The sequence below is a fragment of the Bubalus bubalis genome, chromosome 15 (genome assembly GCF_019923935.1).
Source record: "Bubalus bubalis isolate 160015118507 breed Murrah chromosome 15, NDDB_SH_1, whole genome shotgun sequence".
Classification (NCBI taxonomy): Eukaryota; Metazoa; Chordata; class Mammalia; order Artiodactyla; family Bovidae; genus Bubalus; species Bubalus bubalis.
In genome coordinates, this window is record NC_059171.1 from 51,950,437 (window position 1) to 51,964,835 (window position 14,399).

Sequence of the window (14,399 nt, forward strand, 5' to 3'; positions counted from 1 at the left end):
GCTGGAGAAACATTTTAGTTGGAGAAACATTTAGTAATTAATTTTCAATTCCACTTTAAAAGTTTGTGTGCCCAGTCACTCAGTCGTGTCCACCTCTTTTGTGACCCCATGGACTGCAGCCTGCCAGCCTGCAGGAGGAGGCTTGCTGGGATTCTCCAGGCAAGAATACAGGAGCGGGTTGCCATTTCCTATTCCAGGAGATCTTCCCAACCCAGGGATTGAACCTGTGTCTCCTGTGTCTCCTCCACTGGCAGGCGGATTCTTTACCACTTGAGTCACCTGGGAAGCCCCCAAAGAGTTTGCTGTTCTGAGCAATAGTCACTCCATTCAACATTTTACATTATTATTGTATGGGGTGTGAAGGAAAGGGACCTATTCTTTATAACTATTCTCCTTCAGAGATAGCAAGAGAGAATGGTAATATTTTAAAAAACAGAAAGTTAATCTCAGGGAGGCATACTCTTAAATATTTATATTGTAACTAGAGACCAAAATTTGTGCTTCACATTTGCCAGTGCTCCCACGTCCCTTAATTGAACAGATGGGTTTTATACTGTGCCCTTAAAAAAAAACAAAAAATACAAAAACCCCCAGCTAACTTGATTAGTTTTTTTTTTAATCTCAAGTGTGGACATGAACTTAGAAGAATAGGCCTTCTGTGAAACATCTCCTGCTCCAATTCAGGTACACAGAAGTTGAAGAACACAATTGTATTAGTTTCCTTAGGTTGCGATAAACTGTGTGACAAATTACCGTAAACTGGGTGACTGAGAAAAACAGAAACATGTTCTTTCATAGTTTTGGGAGCTTGAAGTTCAAAATCAAGATGTTGGCAAAGCCGTGCTCCCTCTGAAGTCTCTGGAAGAAAATTTGTCTAATTCCTCTCTCTTGGCTTTTGGTGGTCGTGGGCAGTCCTCGATATTTCTTGGCTTGTAGACTTAACACTCCAATCTCCATCTCTGTCTTCACATGTCTTTTTTCCCTGTGTTTATGTGGGCCTCCAAATCCTCCTCTTCTTATAAGGACACCAGTTGTCAGGAATCTAAGTCACTTCAGTTGTGTCCAACTCTGTGCGACCCCATAGACAGCAGCCCACCAAGCTCCCCCGTCCCTGGGATTCTCCAGGCAAGAACACTGGAGTGGGTTGCCATTTCCTTCTCCAATGCATGAAAGTGAAAAGTGAAAGTGAAGTCGCTCAGTCGTATCCGACTCTTAGCGACCCCATGGACTGCAGCCTACCAGGCTCCTTGGTCCATGGGATTTTCCAGGCAAGAGTACTAGAGTGGGGTGCCATTGCCTTCTCCGTGTCAGGAATCAGGCCCACTCTAATTCTGTATGACCTTAACTTGATTACATATGCAAAGACTCTTTGCAAATAAGGTCATGCATGCTAAGTTGCTTCAGTTCAGTTCAGTTCAGTTGCTCAGTCATGTCTGACTCTTTGCGAACTGAGGGACTGCAGCATGCCAGGCTTCCCTGTCCATCACCAACTCAAACTCGTGTCCATTGAGTTGGTGATGCCATTCAACCATCTCATCCTCTGTCGTCCCCTTCTCCTCCCACCTTCAACCTTTCCCAGCATCAGGGTCTTTTCCAATGAGTCATTTCTTTGCATCAGGTGGCCAAAGAATTAGAGTTTCAGCTTCCGCAACCATCCTTCCAGTGAATATTCAGGACTGATTTCCTTTAGGATGGACTGGTTGGTTCTCCTTGCAGTCCAAGGGACTCTCAAGAGTCTTCTCCAACACCACAGTTCAAAAGCAATTCTTCAGCGCACAGGTTTCTTTACAGTCCAACTCTCACATCCATACAGGACTACTGGAAAACACCACAGCTTTGACTAGACAGACCTTTGTTGGCAAAGTAATGTCTTGGCTTTTTAATATGCTGTCTAGGTTGATCATAACTTTTCATCCAAGGAGCAAGCATCTTTTTAATTTCATGGCTACAGTCACCATCTGCAGTGATTTTGGAGCCCCCCAAAATAAAATTTGTCACTGTTTCTATTGTTTCCCCATCTATTTGCCATGAAGTGATGGGACTGGATGCCATGATCTTAGTTTTCTGAATGTTGAGTTTTAAGCCAACTTTTTTACTCTTCTCTTTCACTTTCATCAAAAAGCTCTTTAGTTCTTCTTTGCTTTCTGCCATAAGGGTGGTGTCATCTGCATATCTGAGGTTATTGATATTTTTCCCGGCAATCTTGATTCCAGCTTGTGCTTTATCCAGCCCAGCATTTCTCATGATGTACTCTGCATATAAGTTAAATGAGCAGGGTGACAGTATACAGCCTTGACGTACTCCTTTTCCTATTTGGAACCAGTCTGTTGTTTTATCGGAGAAGGCAATGGCAACCACTCCAGTATTCTTGCCTGTAAAATCCCATGGACGAAGGAGCCTGGTAGGCTGCAGTCCATGGGGTCATGAAGAGTCAGACATGACTGAGCGACTTCCCTTTCACTTTTCACTTTCATGCATTGGAGAAGGAAATAGCAACCCACTCCAGTGTTCTTGCCTGGAGAATCCCAGGGACAGTGGAGCCTGGTAGGCTGCCATCTATGGGGTCGAAAAGAGTTGGACACAACTGAAGCAACTTAGCAGCAGCAGCAGCTGTTGTTCTATGTCCAGTTCTAACTGTTGCTTCTTGACCTGCATATAGATTTCTCAAGAGGCAGGTCAGGTGGTCTGGTATTCGGTAAGTTACTTCAGTTGTGTCTAACACTTTGCTACCCCATGGACTGTAGCCTGCCAGTCTCCTCTGTCCACAAGCTTTCTCAGGCAAGAATACAGAGTGGGCTGCCATTTCCTCCTCCAGGGGATCTTCCCGACCCAGGGATCAAACCTGTGTCTCTTACATCTCCCACGTTGGCCGGCACGTTCTTTACCACTAGCACCACCTGGGTAGCCCCAGGAAGGCCCTGGCCTGAGTTAGGGCTTCAACATCTCTTCAGGGGAACATAGTTGACTCACTATAATTATTTTAATTTTTAATGAGAAAAATAACACATAGTTTTTAGAGTTCAGTAGTTCTACTATATTATAATAAACCTAGGAGCATATTGTTCCATCTCAGTATTCTACCAGTTTCTGTTCTGCTGAGGCAAGAATGTTTACTGTTTTAAATTGCTCCTTAAATATTAAAATATTGTAAAAAAAATTGAAATATTTTAATATTTTAAATTTGCTCCTTATAGGCTTCCCTGGTGGCTCAGACTATAAAGAATCTACCTGCAATGTAGGAGACCCTTGTTCCATCTCTGGGTCAGGAGGATCCCCTGGAGAAGGAAATGATTACCCACTCCATTATTCTTGACTGGAGAATCCGATGGACAGAGAAACCTGGCAGGGTTCATGGGGTCACAAAGAGCCAGACATGACTGAGCGACTGACAGGCACTTACAATATTTAGCTCCCTGTTATTAGCTCACATCTCAATTTTAGATATTGTCTATTAATATTCTACTATGAAAGATGAAAATTTATCTTTCTAATACCACCCAAATAAACACAATTCATCCCCTCCTATCCATCAGTATAGTTATAACACCATATTTTTGTTGTCAGTATTTAGGGCCTATATTATTGTGAATATGTAACTATTATTTATAGAGGAGCCATATAGTATATGATGATTAAATCTATATTCTCATACATTTTTTCCCTTGGTGTTAATAATTGTAGTTTTCTTTTGCTTAGTGTTCTATGTAGTATTAATAAACTTATTCCAGAACTCTGCCAGAGCTTCTCTCATTGTGTTCAGCCTCTTCAGGTCATCTCTTAGTTTCACTTTTATCTCAGAGCCCCCATACTCCCGCTCCTACATGGCCTGGTTTCTCTCTTGGCTTTCTCTTTGGGCTTCCCTGGTGGCTCAGATGGCAAAGAATCTGCCTGCAATGTGGGGAGACCCAGGTTTGATCCCTTGGTCAGGGAGATACCCTGGAGAAGGGCTTGACTACCCACTCCAGTATTCTTGCCTGGAGAATCCCGTGGACAGAGGAGCCTGGCGGGCTACAGTCCATGGGGTCACAAAGAGTTGGACACGACTGAGCTACTAACACTTCACTTTCAACACTTTCTCATTGTTGAGATGGTCCTTTGTATGTGACCTGCTTTTATTTTCATTCCCTGGAAGATTTAAAAATTTTATTTTTGTCCCCATTATACAAAATGACACGATATACCTTGGTGTAGGTCTTTATCTGTTCTTCTAGGCACAAATTTGGCTGCTTCCATCTGGAAATTCAGTTCAGGTAGATTTTCCTGAATTATTTCTTCCCTGTAATTTCCTCAATCATTTCTTCCTGACCATTTTTATTTTGGATGCTAAATATCCTGGACTGGGACTTCCATATTAATATCTTTTCTTACATTGTCTATGTCTTTTTTAAAAATGGTATTATTTTGGGCTGTGCTGGGTCTTTGTTGCTGCACTCAGGCTTTCTCTAGTTGTGGTGAGTGGGGGCTACTCTCTCCAGTTGTGCTGCTGAGGGCTTGTCCTTGCTGTGGCTTCCCTTGTTGTGGAGCACAGGCTCTAGGGGCACACGGGCTTTAGTAGTTTTGGCTTGTGGGCTCTAGAACCCGGGTTCATTAGCTGTGGCACACAGGCTCAGTTGCCCTATGGCACGTGGGATCCTCCCGGACCAGGGATCGAATCAGTATCCCTTGTATTGCAAGGCAGATTCTTAATCACTGGACCACCAGGGAAGCCCCCATTATCTGAATCTTTAATTTTTTGTTTTACTTTTGGGAACCAGTGAAACTGTGAAGTTGCTCAGTCATGTCCAACTCTTTGCGACCCCATGGACTGTAGCCTACCAGGCTCCTCCATCCATGGAATTTTCCAGGCAAGAGTACTGGAGTGGGTTGCCATTTCCTTCTCCAGGGGATCTTCCTGACTCAGGGATCAAATCCAGGTCTCCCGATTTACAGGCAGACGCTTTACCGTCTGAGCCACCAGGGAAGCTACTTTTGGGAAGATATCTTCAAATTTAGTTTCTAAAACATCCATTAAATACTTAATTTTTCCTATCATAGTTTTTAATTTTAAAAATTATTCATTTTTCTTTTAGATCATATTTTTGTACATGATAGCCAGTGATATTATTGGGGTTTTTTCTGGAAAAAGGAGTCTCTCTATTGTTTGTTTCCTCTTGTTTGTTTTTTCATTTTTCATTTCATTGTCTCTCATTTTATGGGACTTATTTACATTCTGATTGTGCTTGATTGTTCTTTCATATTTAAGAATGAGACACTGATATGCTATTTCTAACTCTACGTACACAAGAAGGATGATTTATCTTAGATTTATGTGCTGACCTACTTATTTGACTGGAAGACTCCAAACTGACCTGTAAAACTTTTGCCTTCGATAGGTTCACTTTTCTTTTTCTTAAAAAAAAAAAAAAAAAAAAAAAAATTATTTATTTATTTTGGCTGCAGTGGATCTTAGTTGCAGCACTTGGGATCTTTAGCTGTGGCATGCGAACTCTTAGTTGCAGCATGTGGGATCTAGTTCCCTGACCAGGAGTCAAACCCAGTCCCCCTGCATTGGAACACATATTCTGAATCACTAGACCACCAGGGAAGTCCCAGATAGGTCCAGTTTTCTAAAAGAGGAATCTCCCAACCCCTTGCCTCAAAGATATAAACTCAGCTGTCAACAAGTAGGCAGAGTCTCATTTATCCCACCACTTTTCATGTGCCACTCTAACCCCACTCTCAGCTCTGCCTATGAACCCAAGTCCAGAGACTGGTTCAATTTATCTACAAAGGCTGAGATAGTTGGCTGTTATTATTATTGTATACAGATCATGATATACAGATCATGCTGATGGTTTATAACTACACTTTCCACTTCTTATAGGATTTTTTTAGAAAAATTTGGGTCATAGATTTTATTTTTCATTTATTGGCTGTACATGGGCTTTCTCTACTACAGCTAGTGAGGGCTACTCTGGTTGCAGCGCACGGGCTTTTCAGTGCAGTGACTTCTCTTGTTGCAGAGCATGGGCTCTAGGGCTCACAGGCTTCAGTAGTTGCAGTGTGTGGGCTTAGTTGCCCCTTGACATGGGACTTTATTTTTATTTTTTTAAATTATAAAAGTATGATAACACATTTACAGGAGACTTGCAAAATGCAGAACAAGGTTGCATATAGTTCCAGTATATATTGAAATTATTTTTTAAGTAGATAAATTAAGATTTTTAGTTGGAGTCTCAAAATCAAGCTCTCAAAAATTAATAGAATGAATATACAGAGAAACAGAAGGATATAGTAGACCTGAAAAGCACTGTGAACCAATTCAACATAATTAAGATTTATACAATTTTCACACAACAGTAGGATATAATTTCTATTCAAGTTTCCATAGACTGTAAACTAGGAGACACTGGGACATATCCAGGGACATAAAACAAGGAAGGTGCACATAAATATAAGCTTGTGGGCTGATGGCCATCAGTCCTGTTACTACTATTAATACTTTGCCTCCTGTTTCTCAACTTTCATATAAAGCATCACGGGGAGCCCCCTATCTCCTACTGAGTGATAGAAGAAAAGTATTTTACTTGGGATTGACTTACAAGTAGTTCTACATTCTATGGTGCAGAAACGTGGATAGCTACAGCACTATGATCACTCTTTGGGGGTGGTCCTGAAGGTGGTGAAGAGAAATACTCCCAGTGGGAGAACTTGGGGCAGTGTACCTGGTTCTTTTTTTTTTTTCCCCCTGAAGAGAGAGAGAGCTAGATATACAGATTGTACTGATGGACAATGTCTGACCAATAGGCTGTATGGTCTGAAATTTAGGAATATAATTAGACAATTGATTACAAAGAGGCCTGGGAAAGGGGGTATGCATATGTGGATGGACTGGATGAGCAGGGTGTGAATATATTTGTGTCTCATGGGCTTCCAAAGAGGAATCTCATCAGAGGATAAGCATAATAATCAGGTGGATGAGATGGTACATTCTGTGTGTCAGTCAGCCTTTTGCTTCATCCATCCCTGTTCCTGCCCAATAGACTCATGAACAACGTGACCGTGGTGGCAGGATGAGGGTTCGATGGGGGTTTAGCAGGATCGATTCCTACTCGACAAGGCCAATCTGGCTACAGCAACTGCTAAGTGCTCCAGTTGCCAACAGCAGAGTGTAAGACTAAGCTTTCATTTCCTGGAGGTATCACTGAGCCATCAAGTACATTGCACTGAGCCATTTCCATTATGGACGATGCAGTCTTTTTTTTTTTTTTTCTCCCTGAATAGATACTTATTCTGGAAATGAATTTCCTCCCCTGATGGCAATGCTTCTATCAATACTACCACATATGGACTTAACACAATTATGCTATTCCACACAGTATTACTTTTAACCAAGATAACTCACTTTACAGCAAATAAAGCAATGGGTTCATGCTCATAGAATTTACTGGTCTTAATATGTTACCCTGAGGTAGCTGACTTAACAGGATGATCAAATGGCCTTTCTCTTTATTGTGATAAAATGTACAGTTTTAGCCATTTTAAAATGTACAGTGCAGTGGCAGTAAGCACAGTTACAATGCTGTGCAACTGCCACCACTGTCTAGCTCCAGAACTTTTTCATTACCCGGAAAGGAAACCCTATACCCATTAGTCAGTCTCCCCGTTCCTCCCTCTATCCAGCCCCTGGCAAGTACAAATTAGCTTTCTGTCTCCATGGTTTGCCTGTTCTGGATATCTCATATAAATGAAGTCGTACAATATTTAGCATTTCGTATCTGGCTTCCTTCACTTAGCATGTTTTAAGGTTCACTGGCATGGCCTTTTGAAGACTCAAAAATGGTTCCGACTGGGTGGCAGCACTTCCTGTGGCTAGGATAATATTCTCCAGGTCTTGGCATATGTTCTAAATCAAAATGTATATCCATGGTCCAGGAACCAAAGAGTGGGACTGGGAGTGGGAAGTTACTTTTAAGAAGTTGCTTTTACCCCTAGTGCAAAATTTTGCTTTCCATTCCCGCAACTTTGGGGTCTCCTGGTCCAGAGGTCTTCATTCTCAAGGAAGAATGTTTGCATCAGGGTACACAGCAAGAGTTGAATTAAACTCGAAGTTGAGACTGCCTCTTGGCCATTTGAGGATCCTGGTGCTAGTTAACCAACAGGCGAAGAAACCTCATACTACTGCCTGGGGTGACTGACCCTGACTACTAAGCAGATTTTGAGTTGTTGCTACACAATGGGAAACAGGAGGAATATGGCTGGAATGCAGGAGATTCTTTGCGGTGTCTCTTAGTATTTAGTACTCCAATGCTCTGTGTTATGGCAAGGGAAAACTACAACCCAAGAATACTTTTAGATAGAATTAGAACCTCTGGTGGCCAGATCCTTTAGGAATGAAGGTCTGCTGCTACTGCTGCTAAGTCACTTCAGTCGTGTCCGACTCTGTGCGACCCCATAGACGGCAGCCCACCAGGCTCCTCTGTCCCTGGGATTCTCCAGGCAAGAACACTGGAGTGGGTTGCCATTTCCTTCTCCAATGCATGAAAGGGAAAACTGAAAGTGAAGTCGCTCAGTCGTGTCTGACTCTTAGCGACCCCATGGACTGCAGCCTACCAGGCTCCTCTGCCCAAGGGATTTTCCAGGCAAGAGTACTGGAGTGGGGTGCCATTGCCTTCTCCGAGGAATGAAGGCCAGGAATCATTTTCAGCTGAGATTCTTGCTGAAGGCAAAGGGGATATGAGACAGGTAATGGGAGAAAATAGTTATACATAGTAATTATGATCATGTTGTCAGTTGCAGATACAAGGACTTTAAAAGTTCTGAGCTTTTTTCCTAATTTTGATATGAATTTGTGTATTTATTAACCAATTATTTTCTTTTACTCTTCTCTCATTCCCTTCAGTTCAGTTCAGTTGCTTAGTCATGTCCAACTCTTTGCAACCCCATGGACCACAGCATGCCAGGCCTCCCTGTCCATCACCAAATCCCGGAGTTTACCCAAACTAATATCCATTGAGTCGGTGATGCCATTCAACCATCTCATCCTCTGTCGTCCCTTTCTCCTCCTGCCTTCAATCTTTCCCAGCATCAGGGTCTTTTCAAATGAGTCAGCTCTTTGCATCAGGTGGCTGAAATATTGGTTTCAGCTTCAACATCAGTCCTTCCAATGAACACTCAGGACTGATTTCCCTTAGGATGGACTGGTTGGATCTTCTTGCAGTCCAAGGGACTCTCAAGAGTCTTCTCCAACACCACAGTTTAAAAGCATCAATTCTGTGCTCAGCTTTCTTTATAGTCCAACTCTCACATCCATACATGACTACTGGAAAAACCATAGCCTTGACTAGACGGATCTTTGTTGGTAAAGTAATGTCTCTGCTTTTTAATATGCTGTCTAGGTTGGTCATAACTTTTCTTCCAAGGAGTAAGTGTCTTTATTTCATGGCTGCAGTCACCATCTGCAGTGATTCTGGAGCCCCCCAAAATAAAGTCAGCCACTGTTTCCCCATCTATTTGCCATGAAGTGATGGACTGGATGCCATGATTTTAGTTTTCTGAATGTTGAGCTTTAAGCCAACTTTCTGACTCTCCTCTTTCACTTTCATCAAGAGGCTCTTTAGTTCTTCTTCACTTTCTGTCATAAGGGTGGTGTCATCTGCATATCTGAGGTTATTGATATTTCTCCCGGCAGTCTTGGTTCCAGCTTGTGCTTCATCCAGCCCAGTGTTTCTCATGATGTACTCTGCATAAAAATAAGCAGGGTGACCATATACAGCCTTGACATACTCCTTTTCCTATCTGGAACCAGTCTGTTGTCCCATGTCCAGTTCTAACTGTTGCTTCCTGACCTGCATACAGATTTCCCAAGAGGCAAGACAGGTGGTCTGGTATTCCCATCTCTTTCAGAATTTTCCACAGTTTATTGTAATCCACAGTCAAAGGCTTTGGCATAGTCAACAAAGCAGAAATAGATGTTTTTCTGGAACTCTCTTGCTTTTTGATGATCCAGCGGATGTTGGCAATTTGATATCTGGTTCCTCTGCCTTTTCTAAAACCAACTTGAACATCTGGAAGTTCATTGTTCATGTATTGCTGAAGCCTAGGTTGGAGAATTTTGAGCATTACTTTACTAGTGTGTGAGGTGAGTGCCTTACAGTGTGTTAACAGTAGGTAAACTTGTATCTTAGTATATAAGTTACAGAATAGCCAAGGTATACTGTAACTTGTCAAGAAGAGGAATTAAAATCACTCTAAGGTTCTGTCCTCTTTGAGGGAAGTAGGGAGTTGTTTTGGGTTAGATGAAAGTTACATTATATGGACAGAGGCATGATTTTGCTATCATTTTTATTTGAAAATTAAATATGATTAAAAGAGTGTGTATGGATGTCAAGTTGGTGAGTATTTGGAGTGGAGTGGTTTTGTACTCAGGAATTAGCTAAGCTGGAACTGGATTTCCCAGAATTCTCTTCCTTTTATAGTTTTGGTTATAGTTGGCCACAGTAGAAATTTGCAAGAGAATTACAAAGTGGAAGTGAAGCAGCAGCCATTACACTTGAAAGATCTGTGCGGGGTCCCAGACACCACTGTGATTTGGCACATGACCTGCTAACTCTTCTCCCTGGCAGCAGAGCCTGCAGCTCCTCCGGCTTCTCTGCCTCCTGGACCAGACACAGGTGTGGCCAATCACTCTCTCTCTCCCTTCCCTATTGGTTCTGCTTTTCTGAAGAATACACTCTCCAATAGTCAAGAACACTGAAAACAGCTGAAGTTCTGGTCTCCAAAAAGCACATGGTGTGGTGGCAATGCATGGCTCTGAAATAGTACAGTACCGAGTTAAGTGGCACAAATGATTTATGGTCTCAAACCTGATTCCCCATCTATAGAACTGGGATCAAGTTTTTACTTATGTGGCTGTTGCATAGGGTTAAGTTAAACATTGTATGTAGACTATCTATCATGGTTCGAAGTGGGTGAATAGGAAATGTCAGCTCCCCTCTCTGAAGGGAGATCTGAGTCTTCTCAAATGACTTAATCAAACTTGAGTCTCTTAGATGTTACTAAATATGACAGTTATTTTGGCATATACTGTCTGATATCACACCAATATTGCCTTCTGGGTGTTTAGATGAACACAGAATTCAGATGTTATTGGAGGTAAGTTCTGCCACTTATCTGTGGAAGATCTTAGGCAAGTTATGTTTCCCTCAGCCTCGTTTCAATTTAGAAACTATTGCCTCATGGGGTTTTCATCAGAAGTAAGCAAGAGAGTACTCAGCTTAATCACAAGCGTATAGAGGGTGCTCAATGCATGTGTGAGATGTTGTGGGAGTAATTAGGGTTTCAAAGATGACTTGGGTTAGTCGTTGTGAAACAGACTGGGACCCGGGACCCTTTGATGCAATCCTTACACCTGAACAGAGGGCTCCTCCAGCAATAAATACAAAGAAACAATAAGGGGCTAGAAATAATACAGGTATGCATGCACAGCTGGGGCAAATTATGAACAAGAAGCTACAAAAAGACCAAAAACCCAACTGCCACTTCTGAGATGTGGGGAGCAAAAGCAGGGTACTGTGTATTATTTCTGCACACAACATCATCAAAGGGCTGGGTAGACTACCTAGGCCACCTCTCCAGCATGACCTCAGGACCCCGACCCTCACTCCATTTAAGGGACAGGCTCATGCCCCTCCCCTCTCTCCCCCAGGGAGCTAGCAAGGGGATCTGTTGCTAGTGTTCACTCCCTCCAGCAGTAGCATGAGGCCCAATAAAGCCTTACTTGAACTTTCCATCTGGCTCCTATCCAAGAGTCCAAGGACATGGGTTGGTAAAAGTTGCGCTCAAGGGAAGCTTCCACTTAGTGAAGACAAAAAAAATCCATGAAACCACAGTGGAAGTGATGTCTTTTTGAACAGTAGAAAGCGGACAAGTTGAAAAATACCCGCAAAGGCGTAGAAAGTATTAAGTGATACACAAGAAACAGATGCGTGGAAAGATAAAAGGTTTTGCAGACTTCTGTTGATTTATGGACTCATGAGCGTATGATATCTGATCTCATCCAAACGGGCTATGCAGTACGTTCAAAGACCTGCCACCTTGCCAGTGGCTGGTCATAGCACGTAAGGGGAAGGGTGGGTCCCCTGAGAGCAGAGCCCAAGCAATTTTGCCAACCGGGAAGAGCTGGTTTAGGCTGATGTCCCAGAGGCTGGAATGCACTTGAAACAAAGAGTTGCAGCTGAAAAGCTTTCATGGTTTGAGGAGAAACGTGACAAAATAAACCTGCAGTCTACAACTCGGGTCAAGAGTTTTCCTCCTGCCTTCTAAAAATCGAAGCCAAGAAACAAAAACAAGTTTGGTAAAAGGGCGTGCAGTCTCTTTTCCCCCTTTGTCTTCTCATTTTCATTCTTCTCATTTTTTCCAGTGCATACTCTCACTTCTTCTTTCTCAGTCTCGGGTGTTTTCCCTCCAACCCATCGCCCCCTCCTCACGCCCGCTTATCTGGGCTCTGCTCTCCGCCCCTCCACCCGGGACGGCCCCGGGGCCCGCACCTGCCAGGGGAGCGCTCGACCCCGACCCTCCCGGGGTGCTGGCAGTGACGTAGAGGGGAGTCCGGTGGCCGCGCGGTGTAAGTCACTGCCGCAGCGGTCCCCAACGAGCCCCAAGGATGGGAATTCAAGGAGGGAAACACGGCGGTGACCCCGCGGTCAGGGCTGAGCGCCGCGACTGGGCCGCGTGCTTGGGGTTTCCGAAGCGAAAAGGCCGGAATCGCGCCTCTCGCGTAGGCGGAGCCCACCCCACACTCTCAGCGCGCCCCAACGCTAGAGTTTAGCGATAAGGGGGAATATCCCCATACGGTGGGGCCTCGTGCGCACGCGCCTTGGCCAGGGTGGTGGAGTGCTGCAGGGCGAGGATGGGTCGGGGAGGAGGGCAGCGGGAGGGGATGGTGAGTGAGCCCCGAGGTGCGGCCCCGGGGGAGGGCGGCTCAACCTCACCACCGCTAGCCCGGCTCCCTAGGCGCTGCGGCGGCGCGGGGCCTGCGGCGCGGCGTCGTGACGTCACGGTGGCGGCGGCCGTGGTTGGCGCAGGGTCCGCGGCTGCAAAGTGTGAATTACGCCGGGCTCGCGCGGCGGCGGAGTGAAGTCAGGCTCCGGGGGAGGGGAGGGGAGGGGAGGGGAGGGGAGGGGGCAGGACCGCGGCCGGAGCTGGTGCCTGCATCCGAGCCCCGCGCGCGTAGGGTCTCGCTGCTGGCTCCAGCTGTGTGTTCTTGCACGGCTTTGCTGTTTTTGCTCCGCTCCTGCTCCGCTGCCCTCCCACCCCCCGCCCCGGACCCTCTCCTCTGGGCCGAACAGCCTGGGGACGCCGGGGTTCCCCCTCCGATTTGGCGGGTGCTGCCTTCGTTTGCACCCCGGGAGCCGGGCGCGAGCTGGTCTTCGTTAACTGTCGCCGCGGCCGCCGCAGCGCCTTCCCGCCGGTGTCCACGGCGGAGTGTTGGGGTGGGGGAGGCGTGAGCGCGGCTTCCCGGCCCGGGGTCGGCGCCCGCCCGCCCTGCCGCCGCCTCGGCCCGGCGCCCCCGAGCCGCGGCCCCTTCCCAGCGCAGGGGCCGGCGGCCGCGGCAGGGCGGGCGCCGCGCGGGGGCAGGGCGGGCGTATTCAATGGAAGTATGTTACCAGCTGCCGGTGCTGCCTCTGGACAGGCCGGTCCCCCAGCACGTCCTCAGCCGCCGAGGAGCCATCAGCTTCAGCTCCAGCTCCGCGCTCTTCGGCTGCCCCAATCCCCGGCAGCTCTCCCAGGTAAACGCCGCCGCCGGGGGCCCCACACTTGGGGGCTGCTCTTTTGTTTACCTCCTTCCACCTGGCTTCACCTCCGCGACCCCTACTCCCCAGTCCTCGTTGTTCACCCCCCCGACCAGCACTACCCGTTGTTTGGGGATGTCTAGGCTGACCCCCCTCGATTCGAGAGGCTTTTCTTTGATCCTCGGGACTCAAACCTCACCCCACCCCCTACCCCGGCCTGCTCGATGCTGGACCCGGGTGGGCTCTGAGAACCTCTTCGTACCCTCCCCAGGCGCGCCCCCCTCTGTGCTCAGCGGCTTAAGGGTCTGGAATGACTTAAGTCGTCTTCCTTTTCTCGACGTCTCAATCTGGAAGTTGGGCCTCTTTCTTTCTTGTGGTCCTGGGCACACCTGGCCACCCCGCACCCCTACACACCTGTGCTGGGTTTGCGCCTCCCGCGCTCCCCGCGGTGCTGGGATAGTCCTACAGTTCTCCGAACAATAGGCCGATTCTCGGTTGCTCGTCTCCCTACTTATTCGATTCTGTGGATGGACCCTAAGTGAGGTCGGAGAAACAAATATTCACAGTGCCTCCTTAAAGCTTCGGTTTCCGGAAAGTTGATAGCCAGGAATCAGTTTTATTTTTAAT

At 46.0% G+C, this 14,399-nt stretch overlaps 1 protein-coding gene across 3 annotated transcripts in view; it reads left to right on the plus strand.

Annotated features, from left to right (window-relative positions):
* The first annotated feature begins 13,124 nt into the window (after positions 1-13,124).
* Positions 13,125-14,399, plus strand: part of PDE7A (phosphodiesterase 7A) — a 112,144-nt gene continuing 110,869 nt past the window's right edge. For 2 of the 3 annotated variants that reach the window (XR_006640042.1, XR_003103625.3), the window contains exon 1: positions 13,125-13,769. Coding sequence is in view for 1 of the 3 variants with exons in the window: in XM_006069057.4 (XP_006069119.1) it covers positions 13,632-13,769 (138 nt within the window). In the remaining 2 variants the exon portion in view is untranslated. The remainder of the gene's footprint in view (positions 13,770-14,399) is intronic. The other variant, XM_006069057.4, reaches the window with a different exon arrangement.